Here is an 18864-nt window from a genome sequence, read left to right on the forward strand (position 1 = left end):
AGAGAAATGAAGGGAAGAAGAAAACAAGGACGAAAGGGAAGGCCTAAAATTGAGTTAATCTTGGCAGTAGAGTTACCATTAATGTAACAAATCTAAAATAAACTTTAAGATAACAAAGAAAATGCTGGCAACACTCAGCAGGTCTGACAACATTTGTTGAGTAAGAAGTCTCACAACACCAGGTTTATTTGGTAGCACAAGCTTTCAGAGTGTTGGTCCTTCTTCAGGTAAGTGAACAGTTGTGTTCACAAACAGGGCATACACATACATAGGGCATCTCCACATCATGGCTACCACCAACACCGCAGGAATCTCCACATGATAACATTTGTGGAGACAGAAATTGGATTAACGTTTCAGGTTTATGACTTTTCAATCTTGCCTTGATATCAATAACATCCAATGTACAACATGACACTGCTACTGGCCCAAGTGTGAATGAAGGTTCACAGATCAAGATACCCCAAAATGTATACCATCCAGTAATCTGTAGCTTCATGGCTCAGCACATCTCACTAATTACCCAACCATGAGACCAACCCTGGATCAACATAGAATGGAGAAGGATATGCCAGAAGCATAACTGTGCATATCAGTCCCAATATAGATCCGCATGCACATGAATGATGGGTTAAGTGGACTTGCTGCAAATTAGGACATGCAGAGTTTTGGATGACTTCATGTTTACCAGGGGTAGAAAATGGAGACCAGTGCGAGGAGGGTATTATCATAGTCAACTTCAAATGTGACAAAGATATGGATAAGAGCTTCAACAACAGATGAGCTACGCCAATTTATCCTCGAGGGATACCAAAGATAACACTGCAGGATCGGGAGGTGAAGCTATCACATAGAACTCTGACTACGGCAGGATAGATAAGAGCAGAATCAGGCAAATTCAGTCCTACTCAGCTGGACAATAAACCACGTCAAAAGCTAGAGGTTAACCGTGAAGGAAAAGAAGGGGTAGTTTGCTTTTGTTACAGTTACAATAGATGCAATTTACAGCTTTGATACAAGCCATTTCATATTATGGCTGGGATGGCAACCCAAATGGGGGGAATTCACACTTGGGAGTTCCACAAAAGAGTCGTCGAGATTTGGATGACGACAGCATGAACTGAGACTTTGGAGAGGAAAGGGAGTTTGAAGATGGGGCAGTATTTTAAACAACTGAGGGGTTACCGTTTGGTGCTTTTTAAAGAGAGGGTTGATGATGGCAGATTTAAAGGAAAGCAGGACTATGCCTGAGTGAAAGAATTATTAACAATATCAGCTAACATAGGAGCCAGGATTGAACACAATTACAAAGGCAAATGGTACATTAGACTTCATTATGGAGGGTTCGGAATACAAGAATAAAGATATCCTACTAGAATTAAATGAGTTATGGTACCACCACACCTGGAGTACTGTGCATCATTTTGATCTCATGTGAGGAAGCCTTAGCAGTATAGCCAAGGTTCACAAAATTGACTCTTGGTATCCTAAGTAAACTAGGACTGTTTTCCCTCGAACTTGGAATACTGAAAGGGGAGGTAATTGAAAAATTCTTGAGGGGTTTGACAGGCCAGGCACTGGAAGGATGGTTCTCCTGATTGGGGTAGGAGTCAGCCAGTTGGAGAAATGAAAATAAGTTTATTCACTCAAATGGTTGTGAATGTTTGGAATTTTCTAACTTTGGGAGCCGAGGATGCTCAGTCATTGTGTATAATTACCAAAGAAATCAATAGGTTTTGGGGAATTAAGGGATTTGAGGACGGTGCACAAAGATGATGAGGTAGGTGATTAGGCTGGATTTTACTGAATGCTAGAGCAGGACTGAAGGGCAAAATGGCCTATATCTGCCCCTATATGTCCTATGGAAGTTGGGTGATCAGTAATTCAACAAGAACTTACATTGAAATTGTGCCTTTTGTCTTTAGTCAATGAAGTACAGTCTTGAAACAGTCATTGTTCCAGTATAAAAAAAAGCAGCCAATTTACGTACAGCAAGATTCCACAACCAGAAACACAATAATGAACATGTGCTTTCATGTGTTGAATAATGGATAAACCATCCCATCAGGGAACTCAGAGCTTTTTTGATGTGGTGCCTAATATCTTTTAATGCCCCTCCCAAAAAACGACACCTTCAACAGTGCAAACACTCCACAGTACTGCACTGGACTATCAGCTGATTGTGTGTGGAAGTATCTCGAGTAGGACAGGCATAAAAGGTCAGATTGATACCCAGAGCCATGGCTGACAGCAGGGAGAAAAGTACAGTTTTGGAGTTTCCATATTTTTGTCATTATCAAGAGAAAAAGCACCAACTTTAATCAAACACATTCAAAATAGCTTAATGTGCTAACATAATAAGTAGTGTCAATTTATACCAATAAATATGGAAATTAGGTTGTGTTGTAGAAAAGGAAACAATCAAAAAGCCATAGCTCCATGAATCTCAGAAAAGACTATTTTTAAGATGAATAATAAATTATAATAACTACAGTTGATTTGTATTTTAAATCTTATTACTGGACAAAGATAACCTGCAATAACTACAAATCCATAGTGCTTTTTGAAAACACTCAGAAGGCATATTCGTTACGCCATTAAGAAATTAGGTTTTACTAATTTAACCACATTCAGTTTTGGAAATTAAGTTTATTAACAGTGGAGATTATACTGTAACCCAAGACGACATGCTGCCCATATATAACATAAAAACAATGTAAATACAGAATGTTAATTCTGTTAATTTAAATATGCTAAGTAATCTGCATTAATCAACTGGAGTGGAGTGCAAAAATACCACTGCTGTTCGGCTGTGTAGATGAGATGTGATGAGGTTTACATTGCAACTTAACAATATCACTTCAAATATACACTTTGATTTTAAACAAAATAGTCCGCAAAAAGCTTCCTGCAGATTTTGTTTACACATTTTATCCCCGCCAACTACAGCTTCCAAAAGATCTTGGATTGTGGTGCCAACATTGGCAATGCACAATTAAACAGTTCAGTTCTGTAGGATCTTGTGAAACAAATAAAAGGGCATTGAAGCGACTGAACAAAGCAGCGCCCGCTTCAGCAACCAAAGAAAAGACAAGCTTCCATTTTTGATTTATAAATCAGGGGAGAGCACGAACGCAGTCCCCCACTACCACAAATTTTGCAGTCGAGTATCCTGCATTTGGGGACATCACAAGCGTCAGCACACTTGAAGTGCAATCAGCTAGCTTCGCCCTGGGTGAACCACCTGTTTGATCATGGTTTCACCCCTGGCACAAGTATTTTCTGTACAGTTAATTATTTTTAAAACTTTAAAAATGCAATTTTGTTCCTTGGAAGTACCAGTCCCTACACAACTTAATACAATGCAAGAATAGAAGCATATTGCACTCTGATCATGGTTACTGTTGTGTCTACCATATAACCGCCCCTCTATGCAAGATAGTTTCATGTTCATGTAGCACAGCATTAGTAGATCACTAATGATCCAAACTGTTATTAAATGAGAAAACAATCAGCTAGCCACACTTAACCTCAGTACATTTTTCAATTGAGAAACCCAACTAACAGGCCACGATCCCATGGCATAGAACTCCAGAGTGAGAGAGAAAACCCAAGGAAATAAAGTAGTAATGGTTGGGAAATGGCAAGATTGGATATAGGTGACATCAAGTTTGGGTTTAAAAGCATAGGTTGCAGAAAACTGATAGAGAAAAAGTAGGGAGACACAAAATTAACCTGACTTTATTGCAATGAAAAGGCTGGGAGGAGATGACATGCAATCTTACTCATGAGGAAAGCAACCTTTGCAGAACTTTTCTAACTTTGATTCCCATTATATTTACTCTGCTTATAATGCTGCAATTTTAGATGTAATGTATCACCGGCAATGGGAAATTGTCATCTAACTTGCTAGAAATATACAAACTGTAGGTAAAAGCTAACCAGCAATAAATTTATTCAAAATGAAAAACAGAATTATCATATTCATGCTAAGGGGTTTACATAATGCACTTTTATACTGAATCTGTCACAGTAAGAACTATATGCTGGGAGCGTGAGCAAACATTATTGAGGAGAGGTAGGGGGTGCAGAAATCAAAACCCCATTATAATGCTACAGTGGCAACTAAGATCCTTCGAAAACTGATTAAAGTGAGGGAAAGCATTCTTCACATAGTTTTTCCCTGCTTTATTCATTTTAACATAATTCCAATTTATATAAAGTAAATGCTTCCTGTGATATCCCAAAATTGTTTAATTCCAGTGAGGAAATAGAAAATGAACACTTAACTTCAGCTGTTAAATCACACTTTTATCTCTAGAATCACGTTTTGAATAATTCTTCTGACTGAAAACTTGACCCACATGAAGTCATTTATGAACTTCTAAAAAGTGTGAATTGTCATCAGACCAAAACAAGCCCACCCGCTTTTGATGAATCTACCTAAAACGTGCAGCTGTTCATGATACATGGCCCATCTCTGTAGAAAATGTACCCATTGTCTTTTGGACCTGTTCACAGACAACACTGCAAACCCTGGTTGGACATATTCTTGGGGGTGTCATCATCATGATGCCTTGCCACCAAACACACCACCCATTCTGATGTAATTGGTTACTCACAAGATTCATACTGCCAACACCCTGGCTTCCCAACCAAGCAGAAAGCAAATAAACTCTTTACTTAACAGGATAATTTTTTGATCACAAGTCAGATACACTACATTTCCATCTCTTATGTTACAACAAAACAATTTTAAACCTATTTTTATTACCTGTATGACTTGCCGCCTGGGTTGCTGACAGTAGTATCCTGGAAATTAGCCTTTAATTCCATGAGACTTCAATGAATGGCTGGCAATTTGGCTATCCTACTTACAAGGTCTACCTTAATTTTTCTCTAACTTATTCCAACTTCATTGAGGTTAAAAAAATTCAACCTTCACCAGCCATCACAATTTTGTGCAATCTTAAAAACCTTGGCTGTAAATCATCAACAACTCAAAGCATCTTGCACTTCTAATTTTTTTTAGTAAAAATGCTTCAATGTTCAAACCTTCAACTTTCAGAGAAAAGTGTTGCAATTCCCGTAGAGGCCAATATCTTTGAAAAAAAGCGGAATTCAAACTCTCTTGTTCACTGAAAGGAAGACATGACAACATTTCACATTTTAAGACTTTTACTGTAATAATCAGACTAAAAGCAGTACTAAAACGCTAATTTTGAAGGTAATTTATACTTTAAACAGAAAAGCACTTCCTCTTTTACTTTAACAGAACTGAAAAACTCACTTCATGGTAAAGTTTACGCTGTCCCTTAGTCGTCAGTCATTCAACTTTTCCTGCCCCAGTCCAAAGTGACTCTAAGCACGAGATAAAAACATTTGCGCTCGAAAAACTCGGCAGGTCTGACAGTATCTGTAGAAAGAGAAACAGAAACAGATGCTGCCAGACCTGAGTTTTTCAGTACTTCTGTGTTTATATTTCTAAACTCCAGCACATGAAGCATTTTGCTTAGCTCCAGAGGGCTTACTTCATTCTGTTCTTTTTGCAGCCTGGTAACTTTTAACCCCAGAACTGTCTTCTGCAGTGAGACCTTTCCTTGTCAATTCTCCCTCCACCTCAAGCTAGGCAAATCTTTCAACCTTCATTCATATCCTGAAAATGTTCAATTGAAGCTCAAGTCCCCATCCTCATTCCTGCACAGTGAACTACAGAGGCTTTCTGCCTTGAGCTGCTTTCTCACTACTGGAAAACTAGCTGTGCCTGCGAATTTCAGAGAATACACTTCCCCTCTCAAAGTTAATCTTCAATGTGAATGCGGGCCTTGTATACAGGTGGAAATATTGCCTAGCTATTGCTTACACACCCAGCTCTCATTTCACAAAACTTTTCTGGGACTTCAGAGGCGAGTAGTCTAATGACTATAAAGGCAGATGGTGCTGTCATTGTCTCCCAGAATGAGTACCTTATATCTTCCCGACAAAACAAGCTGGACCACCCTTTAATCTTTAAAACCCCCTCACTCAGGCCTGTTATCAGACAGGCTTCAGAACATGACTCTGGTCATTTTCTCTTACAGTCCCAAAACATAATCTTATAAACCCCATAATTGTAATCATTTAGCAGTTGCAAAACTAAAAAGGATTTCTATTAGGCTTCAGCTTTAGAAATACTACAGGTGCTAACGAAATCATTGCAGTTCAGGAATTTGAAGTTCCATTACAAACAATACACACTTTTACCTAGTTTTTGAAAGTTTAAAGTAATATTTTCATCAGATCAGTCTCAGCACGATGCCCACTATTTGGTTTCACTTTTGTTTTGGGTGAGCAGCAACACTTATCTGTATAGCAATTTCTCTGTTAAGTCTAATTTTCTATTATATTACTGTTTCAATTGTGAAATCACATAATACAGGGCACTTTGAATTGTGCATTAAAGCAGTTAATGTATTTCTGGGTTCAGACAATTTCATAACCCATTCAAAATTCACTCTTGCAGTATATATTACTAAGTAAATCTCTTGAGGCATTACAGCCTTGTACTATATGTTTTGATATCCATTATCCTAAATTATACAATTCTGAGCTTTCAGAACACATGATTCAGTGAAAATAATGAAAGCTTTTCACATAGGCCAGTCCACCAAGGTGTGGGGGCGGGAGGGGGAGCACTAGTTACTATGGAAACAGCTTGAAGTGAGAACAAATAAACAATACTTTCACATTTAGACATATACTTAGCATCCACGGTATTTTGTTTCTGTAGTAGTATATTTCGTCTAGTAATCCCATACCATATGCCATTTTTTGCTCCACGCATCAGCTAGCCAACCAGCTTCTATACTTGTATCACCATTCTTAAAATGGCCCAGCTGAGGTACTAACTTGCAATGGTAAAGCTAACTCAAGCATGTTTGTGACAAGGACACATACCAAAATAAAACTGGAGGTTTTGTGAGCTAATTACGAGCAAAAATTGCCACATTCTCCATTTCAAATATCCTATACTCCACAAACAGGTGGTGATTTACAAACTGTGCGCTGATCATATATTTACCCAAAATATTTTAGTGCTAATGGACCTGGTTTTGTTGACAGATGCAAATGAAACAGGTAGTTAGCAATACTTTACATCTGCTTTCAGTTGAAATACAACAGAACAAAACAAATTAAATCAAGAGTACCATACACTGTAAAAATATATTTTAATATTTCACACTTCTAGTTTGCGTAAAATGAACACTGCTATATATGCGCCATAGCATTGAAAGCAGGATAAATTTCTTGGCTATGTATTAACAGGAGAATATTCACTAGTGGGGAAACAAAATATGAAAGAAAGAAATTAAGGTCTTATCAGTGTAATGCATCTATCAGGTTTAATGATCATCACCTATACAGTGGATACATTTTAATTTCCAACGCAGTCTTCTGCAAACCAATATTAAATATATATATAATATATATTGCAATTGGAACTGTAGTTTAACATCTTTAGCACATTCAATAACAAGTTAGAGGCTTTAGAAACTAAATTTTCTTTGTTTTCTGTCACTTCCTGTGACAGCTACACATACCCTTCTTCAGGTAAGCCAACTGAGTCAAGGGCCTCCTGTGGTAACAACTGTAATTTACATGCTATGCATAAAAATCATGCTTTCTATGGAGGAAGATGTTCAGCATCAATTGTACTTCCCTCTTCTCCTTCTAGATTTTAAACACACCTTGCTTCTTTGGTACTGTTCCCCCATCCTCTTCCCAGTAATGAAACCAAGAACTTAAGCTAGACCTGATGGTCAACCATCACAAATTCCAAATCTCTACGTTGCACTGAGGCTGAGGGAAAACCATCCAGATTTCATTATTGCTAATGTATCATTTGCTGAACTAGTGGACAACATTTTAAAAAAACTTAAGAATTTAGGAGTAGATACTCAAAATTCAAACTTGGACTCCCAACAGCAAAAGCTGTTTTGAGAGCGGCAATCTTTTGATCTTCTAAAGTCTGACCACTTATTCCTTAACCATGATTGTGAGCAGCCCACCTGTTCTGTTCACTGACTTGGGTAGGTTGTGTTAATACAAGCTGCAATTACGTAGCTCTTTAATGAAAGAAAATAACTTACTTGATGTCTTTCTTGGCCTCAAGGCATCCTAAACCACTAAAGAGCCATATATTTTTAGAATTTGTGGGTGTAATGACTCAAGACAGAACAAAAGTTCAGGTTAATGTGTCCTTTAATCTGTCATCCTTCACTTTTACTTTTAGTGGAGTGGGGAAGGAAGGGGAAAACAACAAAGAAATGCACCATTCTCAGCCATAGCAGTTTATGACCCATTCCTAGACCTGACTTAAGATCAGATATTTGCCATGAACCGGTGTATTAACATACTGCAACTAAGGCAGCTCTGTCCAAAGGAATGTAACAGCAGACAGTCAAGCCTGACTGTCATTCAATGAGATCACTGTGATCTGTGACCTACTACCTTAACAACCAAGCTTAATACCTAGTGAGCCAAAATTTATCAATTTCAGGTTTAATATCAACAGCCATGTGCAGAAGAATATTTTGAACTTCTATCACCCTTTGCATATACAAGTCTTTCCTAACCTCATTCCTAAAATGTAATATTTAGACTACATCCCCTAGTCCTAGGACTTCAAACCAGCAGAAGTAGTCTATCTTATCAGTTCTCCTAAATATCTTGGAAGCTTAAATCCAATCACCTCATTTTAAATTCCATGGAATACAACCATTTTCTGACTTCCAAATACCACATAATAAATATTCAAAACTGTTAATCAGAATTCTACTCTAGCGCCTTCCATATAGGGGAGGAGATGGCCTAGTGGTGTTCTCACCAGACTACTAATCCCAAAACTCAACTAATGTTCTTGGAACCCAGCAGATGGTGGAATTTGAATTTAATTTTTAAAAAATCTGGAATTAACAATCTAATGATGACAATGAAACCATTGCCAATTGTCAGAAAAAACCCATCTGGTTTACTAATGTCCTTTAGAAAAGGAAATCTGCCATCCTTACTTGGTCTGACCTACATGTGACTCTAGAGCCACAGCAATATGGTTGACTCTCAACTGCCCTCCAAGGGGAACTAAGGATGGGCAATAAATGCTGGCCACCCAACGATGCCCATGTCCCATGAATAAATTTTTAAAAATACGATCAACAGCCATCAGACACTGCAACAATTGATTAAGGGTTATGGGGAGAGGGCGGGAATGTGGAACTGAGCCACGACGGATCAGCCATGATCTTATTGAATGGCGGGGCAGGCTCGAAGGGCTAGTTGGCCTACTCCTGCTCCTATTTCTTACGTTCTTATGGGTGAAAAAGACATTGCATACATGCAGACATTAAAAACTAACAAGCTAACTACAGACTACATAATCTTTGGCACTGAGCAAAATATGTAGACAAGTTTTCACACAAAGAAGAAATAATATTGATAGGGATGAACAAAGTGAATTTAAAAGAACATAAAAACCCTTACATACATTAGTCAATTGCCCATAATCTTACAAATGGGGAATCAGAAGAAGTGTGCATTTCAGGTGAACCATTTTGGAAAGAAAGGAATAATTTGTTGATTGTGTGTCGATCTAGTTGAGTCCTCGCTTTGACCGCATTGTCATTTTGTATAGTTTTTGATTTAATATGGTAACTTACAGCTGAACAGCAAATCTTGTGACAACTTGAGGGGCAAAAGAAGTAAAGTTGGCTGAACACAGGAGCCAGTATAACCTGAGCAGCTGAGAGACACAAGCTAGGTACTACTGTGCCACCATTTGCAGGGAAATGTTATTACATTGTGACAGGTTTACACTGACAATTTTTGTTATAAATCTCAACATGGGAAGTTATAATGGAAAAGCTGGCAAAATTATTAAAATATATTGACAAATAGGTACAAGACACTTGGAATGTTTGATAAAGGTAGTTAAAATGTGACAAATATCTGGGTAAATTAAACCCCAAAAATAAAGCAGCCGCAAATATCAATTTTGAACAAAATTAGCTTGTGAAGATGCACGTTACAAGCATAATAATAAGAATGCTACAGTGGTCCAGACTAAAGGCACAATTGAAATATAAAAAAAAAATCAGTCAAGGTATTGTCAAAAGGCCCCCATTGGAAAGTACGGCATTATCAAGAATGGCATCAGTTTTCACAATTACCTCCTCATTCCTGAGAAGTAGTCACCATCTGGGCTCAGACTTTTAGGAGGGAACATTGGCATCTGAAGAAGCTCACCCCAGCAGGAGTCAATGCTTTCAGGAGAAAAATGAGAAAACCCACAATTTGATACTGCATGAGCCAATTCACCTGCTTCACAAACTCAGAACATGAACAAAGACATTGCTGGTGGATTGTCAGCTGATTTTCCAATTGGGGCACTTTTACTCTAATTGCAACAATTTACGAGCTTTCTTTAATTTTTAAAAATTGAGCTGAGTGCACAGATGAAATTGCAATGACCAAAATGTTTTAAATATTGTACCAATGTATTTAAGAAGTAAAATGTCTGACAAAGCACTTCATGATCACTACAATTTAACTTAATCAATTTGATTTTTAAGTTTATTTAACTGAAGTTTTGCAATCACTGTAGGTTAAGTCATTTTGTAATGGAATATGATGATATGGCACAATAATAAATAGTTGGCTGCTTTACATTGGTCAAACCAAGATAACTGTACCATAAAATGGACAATGCAATTTGATATTTCTCCAGGATTTTCAAGGCTCAAATTTTCGCATGAAAAAAATAACCAAAGGGGCAAATCAGTTCAGCTAACTACCATACTCGTCCCAGTACCAGCAGAAGTGGAGGAAAAATATCTTACGTAGGTTGGAGAGAGTCACATGCAAGGGATGAGACAGGGTAGAGAAGTCACAGGCTCACAGAATTGTTGTGGCACAGTAGGAGGCCACCTGGTCCACTGCCTCTCTGAATGAGCAACCCCGTATCATTCATAGAACATAGAACATAGAACATAGAACATTACAGCGCAGAACAGGCCCTTCGGCCCACGATGTTGCGCCGACCAGTTACAAAAACAATGACCCACTAGCCTATACCAATCCCTTTTCGTCCATAAACCTATCCAGAGATCTCTTAAACGCCCCCAAACTAGACGCATTTACAACTGCAGCAGGCAGGGCATTCCAATCCCTCACCACCCGCTGGGTAAAGAACCTACCCCTGACATCCGTCCTGTAGCTACCCCCCCTTAATTTAAAGCCATGCCCCCTCGTGCTAGCTTTCTCCATCCGAGGAAAAAGGCTATCACTATCCACCCTATCTAAACCTCTAATCATCTTATATGTTTCAATAAGATCCCCTCTTAGCCGCCTTCTTTCCAACGAAAACAACCCTAAATCCCTCAGTCTCTCCTCATAGGACCTCCCCACCATACCAGGCAACATCCTAGTAAACCTCCTCTGCACCCTCTCCAACGCCTCCACATCCTTCTTGTAATTCCTCTGCCTTTCCCCCATAACTCTGCACATCCTTTCTTTCCAGGCATCAGTCTAACTCTCTTTTTGATACTCAGGCATTGCATTCCACATAGTGCCGACTTGCTGTCTGAAAAAGTGTTCCCTCATGTATTTTTGCTTCTTTTACTAATTCCTTTCAATGCATTCTCAATCTTTTCATGCCTGGGAACAATCTCTCCCTATCTATTGTGTCTAGGACCTTCATTATTTTCAATACCTCTATCAAATCACTTTGAAACCTTCTTTTTCCTAAGGGAAACAGTCCTCACTTCTCCAATCTATCTTCATAACTGAAGTTCCTCATTCCTGGAATTACTCTTATGAATCTTTCCTGCATCCTCTCTAAAGCCTTCACATCTTTCCTACAGTTCAGTACCGGGAACTGGACGCAATACTCGAGCTGAGGCTGAACTAGTGACGAATCAACATAAACCTCCTTGCTCTTGTACTCTATGCCCCTATCAATAATGCTCAAGATACTCTCTCAACCTGCTCCTGCTACCTTCAATGATTTATGCACACCGTCCCTTTGTTCCTTTGTGCCATCTTGAGAGGGGTACCTTTCATTTTGTATTGTCTTTCCATGTTCTTCCTACCAAACTGAATCATCTCGAACTTCTCTGCATTGAACTTCATTTGCTATCTTGTCCATGCAACATATCTGCAAGTTTTGAAATTGCACCATGTACACCAGGGTCGAGGTCATTAATATATTTCAAGAAAAGCAAGGGTCCCAACACTGACCTCCTGGAAAACTCCACTACAAATGTTCCTTTGGTACAAAATATATCTATAAACCAGTACTCTGTTTCTTGACGCTCAAACAATTCTGTACCATGTTTTTATTGTCTCTTTTATCCCATGAGCGATATCTTTGCTCAAAGGTGTGTTGTGTGGCGCATCTTTTTGAAGTTGATGTATACCACCTCAATATCATTGCCCTCATCAACCCTCTGTATTTCTTCTTCAAAAAACTGCAGCAAATTAGTTAAACGTGACTTTCCCTTATGAAATCCATGCAGGCTTTCCTTAATTAACCTGCATTTGTCCATATGACCATTAATTTTGTCCCAGGTTATATTTCCCAGAAGTTTCCCCGCACGCACCCCCCCACCCCCCCCACTTACCTTTACACATCTGCTGTGCAAGAATGTCACATTTGCAATTCTCCAGTCCTCGGGGACCATCCCTGGTCTAAGGAAAACTGATCAACTATGGCCCGTGCCACCACAATTTCCCACAATCACATGATTTCTAGCCAAATAGATTTTGCCCTTGATCCCACTGGGACATCCTCTTTCTCCAGCATTGCAATATTTTCCTGTATCAATACTATACCCCTGACCCCACCCCTGCTTTGCTTTCTTTCCATCTTCCCTGAACACCTTGAATCCAGTCCTGCTGTTCTTTAGACCAGGACTCGATTATTGCCCCTTGGAAATATGATGATTTGGCTATTAGCACTTGGAACTCACCAATCTTATTTAATCATATTCCGTGCATTCACAGCGACCCCGATTTACAGGAACCCTGATTCTATTACTGTTTCCTTTATGCTGACCCTACCTCTCAGGTGAGGAAACTATGCTTTCTGGAAGTTCCACAGTGTTTCAGTGTCAATTAAGTACCATTTAAATGTTGCAACATACTAGAAGTGGAAGCAAATTGGTGCATCGCATGTTCCAGCAAACATCAATGACTAAATAATCAGATTTGGTGATTTGTTTTAGTGATATTAATTGAAGGATGAATGTTGGCTGGGACACTCGGAGGATGCCTAGGTGCTTCTTTAAATAATGCTCCACTATCCTTCAATTAAAAGAGTAGTTGGAGTCTGTTTAATGGAAGCATTTTGAAAATTATGTCAAAGACGGCATATTGACTACTCATACATCCCATCCAATTTTCATGGAATTCAATAGTAATGAAAATCAGACTGGGTGTAGAACAGACAGTTGATGATCCACCATCGGAAGTAAATGTTATAATTTAGCCCTCGGTATCTCATCCAAATGATGGTACTTCCAAAAGTGCAGCATTCATAAGATCATAAAAAAAGGACAGGGCCATTTGGCCCATCAGGCACTCCCTACCATTCAATACAAGAATGACTGGCCTCATTCTGGCCTTAGCTTCACTTTCCTACCTAAACCCCCACCCCACCGCCCCCCCCTCCTTAAATCTTGACTTCCTTGCAAATCAACAACATGTTACAATAAGATCGCCTCTCATTCTTCTAAACTCCAATCAGTACAGGTCCAATCTGTTCAACCATTCCTCACAGATCATTCCTTAATCCCAGAGTCAGTCTAATGAACCTTCGGTTCATAGCAAGTGCTAGATAAATGTAGGTCTAGTAGCATCTGTGGACAGAGAAACAAAGTTAACACTTCAAGCCCAATATGCCACAGCGAAAAACTGCACTGATCTCCTCAGAAGACAAACAAGGAAAACAGTGGACAAAGTCCAGTACTTCCCCAGAGCGGAGAAGCTACGACATCTCCTCCAGAGCCTTCAACATGTCATCGATGAAGATGAACATCTTACCAAGGCCATCCCCACACTTCTTGCCTTCAAACAACTGCACAACCTCAAAGAGACCATTGTTCGCAGCAAACTACCCAGCCTTCAGGAAAACAGTGACCACGACAACACACAACCCTGCCACAGCAACCTCTGCAAGACGTGCCGGATCATCGACATGGATGCCATCATCTCATGTGAGAACACCATTCACCAGGTACGCGGTACACACTCTTGCAACTCGGCCAACACTGTCTACCTGATACGCTGCAGGAAAGAATGTCCGGAGGCATGGTACATTGGGGAGACCATGCAGATGGTATGACAATAGATAAATGAACAGTGCTCGACAATCACCAGGCAAGACTGTTCGCTTCCTGCTGAGGAGCACTTTGGCGGTCATGGGTTCATGTCATGCTGTGACCCCCACGGACTTGCAGGGTCTCACTGGATGTCCTGTTTGGAGATGGTACACATCTCTAACTTGTGCTTGATGCTCTCTCCGCTCGCATTGTCTATACCTTTAAGGCTTGATTAGCTGTAAAGACTTGCAGTGCAATCATTAGTCTATAAATTGAGTTTGTGTCTTTATATGCCCTGTTTGTGAACAGAACTCCCATTCACCTGTTGAAGGAGCAGTGCTCCGAAACTAGTGGCGTTTGCTACCAAATAAACCTGTTGGACTTTAAACTAGTGTTGAGAGACTTCTTACTGTGGATACAAAAGCACCATAATAGCACCCTTAAATTTCAGTAACGAAACAGTTACATTCCCTTCCAACCCCAGGCTTAAAAAGTAAATCGACAAACATTAGTATGACAACAGATTTCTTCAGATGGTGTTTCTTTTTACAAAACTGGCAGCAACCACAGGAAGGAAATTTAAATACACACAGGGAACATCTGAGAAAAACAGCCGCAAAACATTTTTTAAAATCAAAACACAACAGATGAAAGAGGTAGAGCAGATCAATGTGTACCCACAATGTTGAATTGGCTAACACAGTGATGACAAACCTCAAATATGAGAGACTCAAGCTATAAGTGCTACAGGCATTGATGTGTGAAGGGACTTTTTGCACTTGTAAAACAAAAGTTCCATCAACTTCACTACGCAGGGGCACACAAACATAATTGAGAACATACCATGCCATTGAGAATTTTCCATTTTCAGCTTTTTCTTTTACCCCAGTAGTTCCAAATGTGAAATTAAGTTATTCCATACGTGGGAAATTTCAATCTGGAAAAAAATAGCAAAACTTTGACAGCTGACGACACTATTTACTGGTTACTTAGATTTGTCAAGATGATGCCAGCAATGGAAAATTAGTTATGGAGAGATGCAGAGAAGGCAAAGGGTTATTGGAGGTTTTAAAAATCACGAAGAGCTTCGATAGTAAATTAGGAAAGATTATTTTCCAAGGTTAGGGAAATGGTGTTGAGAGATCATCAATTCAAAGTTGCAAAAGGACCAAGAACTTATGAGAATTATTTAATGTAATGTGTTGTTGGGCCATGGACTACTTTAACACAAGAACATTGCATTTTTACAGGAAAATTGAATAAATATTTGAAGCAGAGGAAAATCAAATTATGGATAGAGCACAGAGCAGTGGGATTAGTTTCAGATTGCTTTAGCAGAAGGTTATCATAGCCAGAATGAGCTGGCAGAATTGTTTCCTGTGTTATAAACTTCTCAGGATGTACAGCTTTGAGCAGTTATTTTCTAAATATAATTGTATTAAAATAGAATTTAAAGGTTAAGAGTATTAAAGTTATATAACATTAATGTTTTTAGTGCTAAAACTTTAAGACAGCCATAATGCTGGAAATCTAACATTATAACAACAAGTAATGCCAAGAAAAGCACACATCAATTCACCTTTGAGAGAGAAAAGTATAACTTTTCCATGTCAAGGACGGGTTAACATCTTAAGATTTAACTAGTCATACTTAATGCTAATTAACCAATGAGCACGTTTTCATGACCTTACCAGTAGACTGGTATCAGAATCCATTCAGTCTCAAGAGCACCAACTCCAAATCTAATTGATCTGATATGATGTGGTTTCTGGAGATTCAAAGCAGCTGGGATATCCAGGAAACAGGCAGGCCTAACAGAGACAAAGGAAAGCAAAAAAGCTCCAACAGGAAACCTTGTGCTTCATCATTACATTTTTTGCACAACTCTGCTGCACATTAATCATCACCGTGCAACTGGTCCTTCAATGGAGACTACACTAAGTGCTAACTTACCTGGCCGAAAGAGGTATATATAGAAAACTTACCAAATGCAAATATAATTGCAAGATTGAAAATAATAAGTCGTGAAGATTTAACAGTAATCAGACTGTTGAAATGCAGATGCTACGACATATGCTACCAATTCCATACACAGACAGTAAGGCCAAGGGATGTTTGGTAAACCAAGAACATGAAGAACAGTAAAATGTAGCTTCCAAAAATAAAGATGCCAGCATTTCAGCTATTTGCTCTAAAGCTACATAGATCTCTTCTAAAGGGCAAAGAGGAAGGCAGCAGAAAGAAAGATTCACCTAGGCATAGTCAGGCGACGGACATCAGAATGGTTGCAAATAAGCTGCAGTGGATGTCTGACGATGACACCATGCAGATTAGCATGATTTGATTCGATTTGATTTATTATTGTCACATGTATTAGTATACAATGAAAAGTATTGTTTCCTGCATGCTATACAGACAAAGCATACCGTACATAGGGAAGGAAAGGGGAAGTGCAGAATGCAGCGTTACTGTCATAACTATGGTGCAGAGAGAGATCAGCTTAATGCAAGATAGGTCCATTCAAAAATCTGATGGCAGCAGGGAAGACAGCACTTGAGTCGGCTGGTACGTGACCTCAGACTTTTGCATCTTTTTCCTGAAGAAGGTGAAAGAGTGTATGTCCTGGTTGTGTGGGGTCCTTGAAAATGCTGGCTGCCTTTCCAAGGCAGTGGGAAATGTAGACTTTGTCAATGGATGGGAGGCTGTTTTGAGTGATGGATTGGGCTTCGTTCACAACCTTTGTAGTTTATTGCTGTCTTGGACAGAGCAGGAGCCATACAAAGCTGTGATGCAACTAGAAAGAATATGGTACATTTGTAAAAGTTGGTGAGAGTTGTAGCAGACATGCCAAATTTTCTTAGTCTCCTGAGAAAGTAGAGGCATTGGTGGGCTTTCTTAACTACAGCGATCAGGTGCAGGGACCAGGACAGGTTGATGATGATCTGGACGCTTAAAAACTTGAAGCTTGCGACCATTTTGATTTCATCTCCATTGACGTAGACAATGCCATGCCCTCCACAACATTTCCTGAAGTCAATGACAATCTCCTTCGTTTGTTCACATTGAAGGAGAGATTATTGTTGTTGCACCAATTCACCAGATGCTCTCTCTTTCCTGTACTGCATCTCCTCATTGTTTGAGATCCGACCCACAAAGATAGTGTCATCAGCAAACTTGAAAATTGAGTTGGCAGGGAATTTGACCATACAGTCAAAGGTGTATAAGGAGTATGGTAAGGGGCTGAGGGCAGCCTTGTGGAGCACTGGTATTGAGGATGATCATGGAGATGTGTTGTTGCCTATCGTTACTGACTGCTGTCTGTGGGTTAAGAAGCCTGGGCTCCAGTTGCAAAGGGAGGAATCGAGCCCCAGGTTTGGAAATGAGGCTCGTAGGAATAATAACATTAAAGCCTGAGCTGTAGTCTTGAATAGGAGTCTGATATAAGTGTCTTTGTTATCTAGGTGCCCCAGGATTGAGTGTAAAGCCAGGGAGATAGCATCTATTGTAGACCTGTTGCAGTGATAGACGATCTTTAGCACATCCAGACAGTCTGGCAGGCAAGAATTGATTTATTCCATGATCATCCTTTTGAAACACTTCATAATGTTGGATGTCAGAACCACCAGACGACAGTCATTAAGGCATGCTACCTTGCTTTTCTTTGGAACTGGCATGATGGCCATCTTCTTAAAGCAGATAGAAACCTCAGGTTGGTGCAAAGAGACGTTAAATACCCCCACCAGCTGGTTTGCACAGGACCCAAGTGCTCATCCAGGTACTCTACATGGGCCAGTTGCTTTCCATGGGTTGACTTTCGAGAAGACCGCTCGGACATCGACAATGGTGACCTCAGGCACAGGTTCATCCAAGATTTCAGGGAAGGAGGGAGCGCTATTGCTGACTTCTTGCTCAAAACGGGCATAGAATGCATTGAGCTCATTGGGGAGGGGTGCATTGCAGCCAGAGCTTTTATGTGCCTTCATACTGTAGCCTGTTGTGTCTTGCAGACCTTGCCATAGTCGGTGGAACTTTGTGTGGCTAGCTGCAGTGAACCGAGATTTGGCTGACCACCAAATTCTCCAACCTCGCGTGGCGTTAATGGGCAGTGAGATCACATCCAGAGTCCTTTTCCTCTCTGTCAAAGACTAGTTACTGGTCTCCACACTGCAAGGTGACCTTTTATTGACGGAAGTATTGCATTCATGTCAGTGACAGGATCCAGAGAACAGGTTCATAGAAAGCAACAGAGGTTGGCTTCTTCTATTCTGATGGCCAATCAGAAAGCATCCAAACCGAGAAATAGCTGTAGCACCTGAATAAAAAGCAGGTCTCTCTATTTCTGTCTTTGACACCAATAGCATGTTTGTACAAATTATTTCAGAACAAACATGCATACAGCAATGCACTTGGATTTATTGGCTGATTGAATACTTGAGACTACCCCACCCCACATTTACAGAGCCAGCCTGCAGACAACTACCAGAATTAACAACTTTGAGAAGAATGGAGA

At 39.7% G+C, this 18864-nt stretch overlaps 1 protein-coding gene and 1 non-coding gene across 6 annotated transcripts in view; both read right to left on the reverse strand.

Annotated features, from left to right (window-relative positions):
• LOC145359990 (calmodulin-binding transcription activator 1-like) overlaps window positions 1-18864 on the reverse strand; it is a 1101467-nt gene that overhangs the window by 995186 nt on the left and 87417 nt on the right. Inside the window, exons 1-2 of one of the 5 annotated variants that reach the window (XM_080214886.1) lie at window positions 16046-16069; window positions 15198-15291 (exon numbers count right to left, since the gene is read on the reverse strand). The exons of the other annotated variants lie outside the window; for them this stretch is intronic. Of the exons in view, the coding sequence (XP_080071012.1) occupies window positions 15198-15200 (3 nt within the window). The 5' untranslated portion in view covers window positions 15201-15291; window positions 16046-16069. Of the gene's footprint in view, window positions 1-15197; window positions 15292-16045; window positions 16070-18864 lie in introns of those variants that run through there. 5 annotated transcript variants of the gene reach the window in all.
• Window positions 3118-3279, reverse strand: LOC145360358 (U1 spliceosomal RNA). Its single transcript, XR_013889712.1, has one exon. It is a non-coding gene; the product is annotated as a U1 spliceosomal RNA (small nuclear RNA).

This window comes from Carcharhinus amblyrhynchos, chromosome 30 (assembly GCF_965287045.1).
Source record: "Carcharhinus amblyrhynchos chromosome 30, sCarAmb.v2.hapA, whole genome shotgun sequence".
In the NCBI taxonomy this organism is placed as follows: Eukaryota; Metazoa; Chordata; class Chondrichthyes; order Carcharhiniformes; family Carcharhinidae; genus Carcharhinus; species Carcharhinus amblyrhynchos.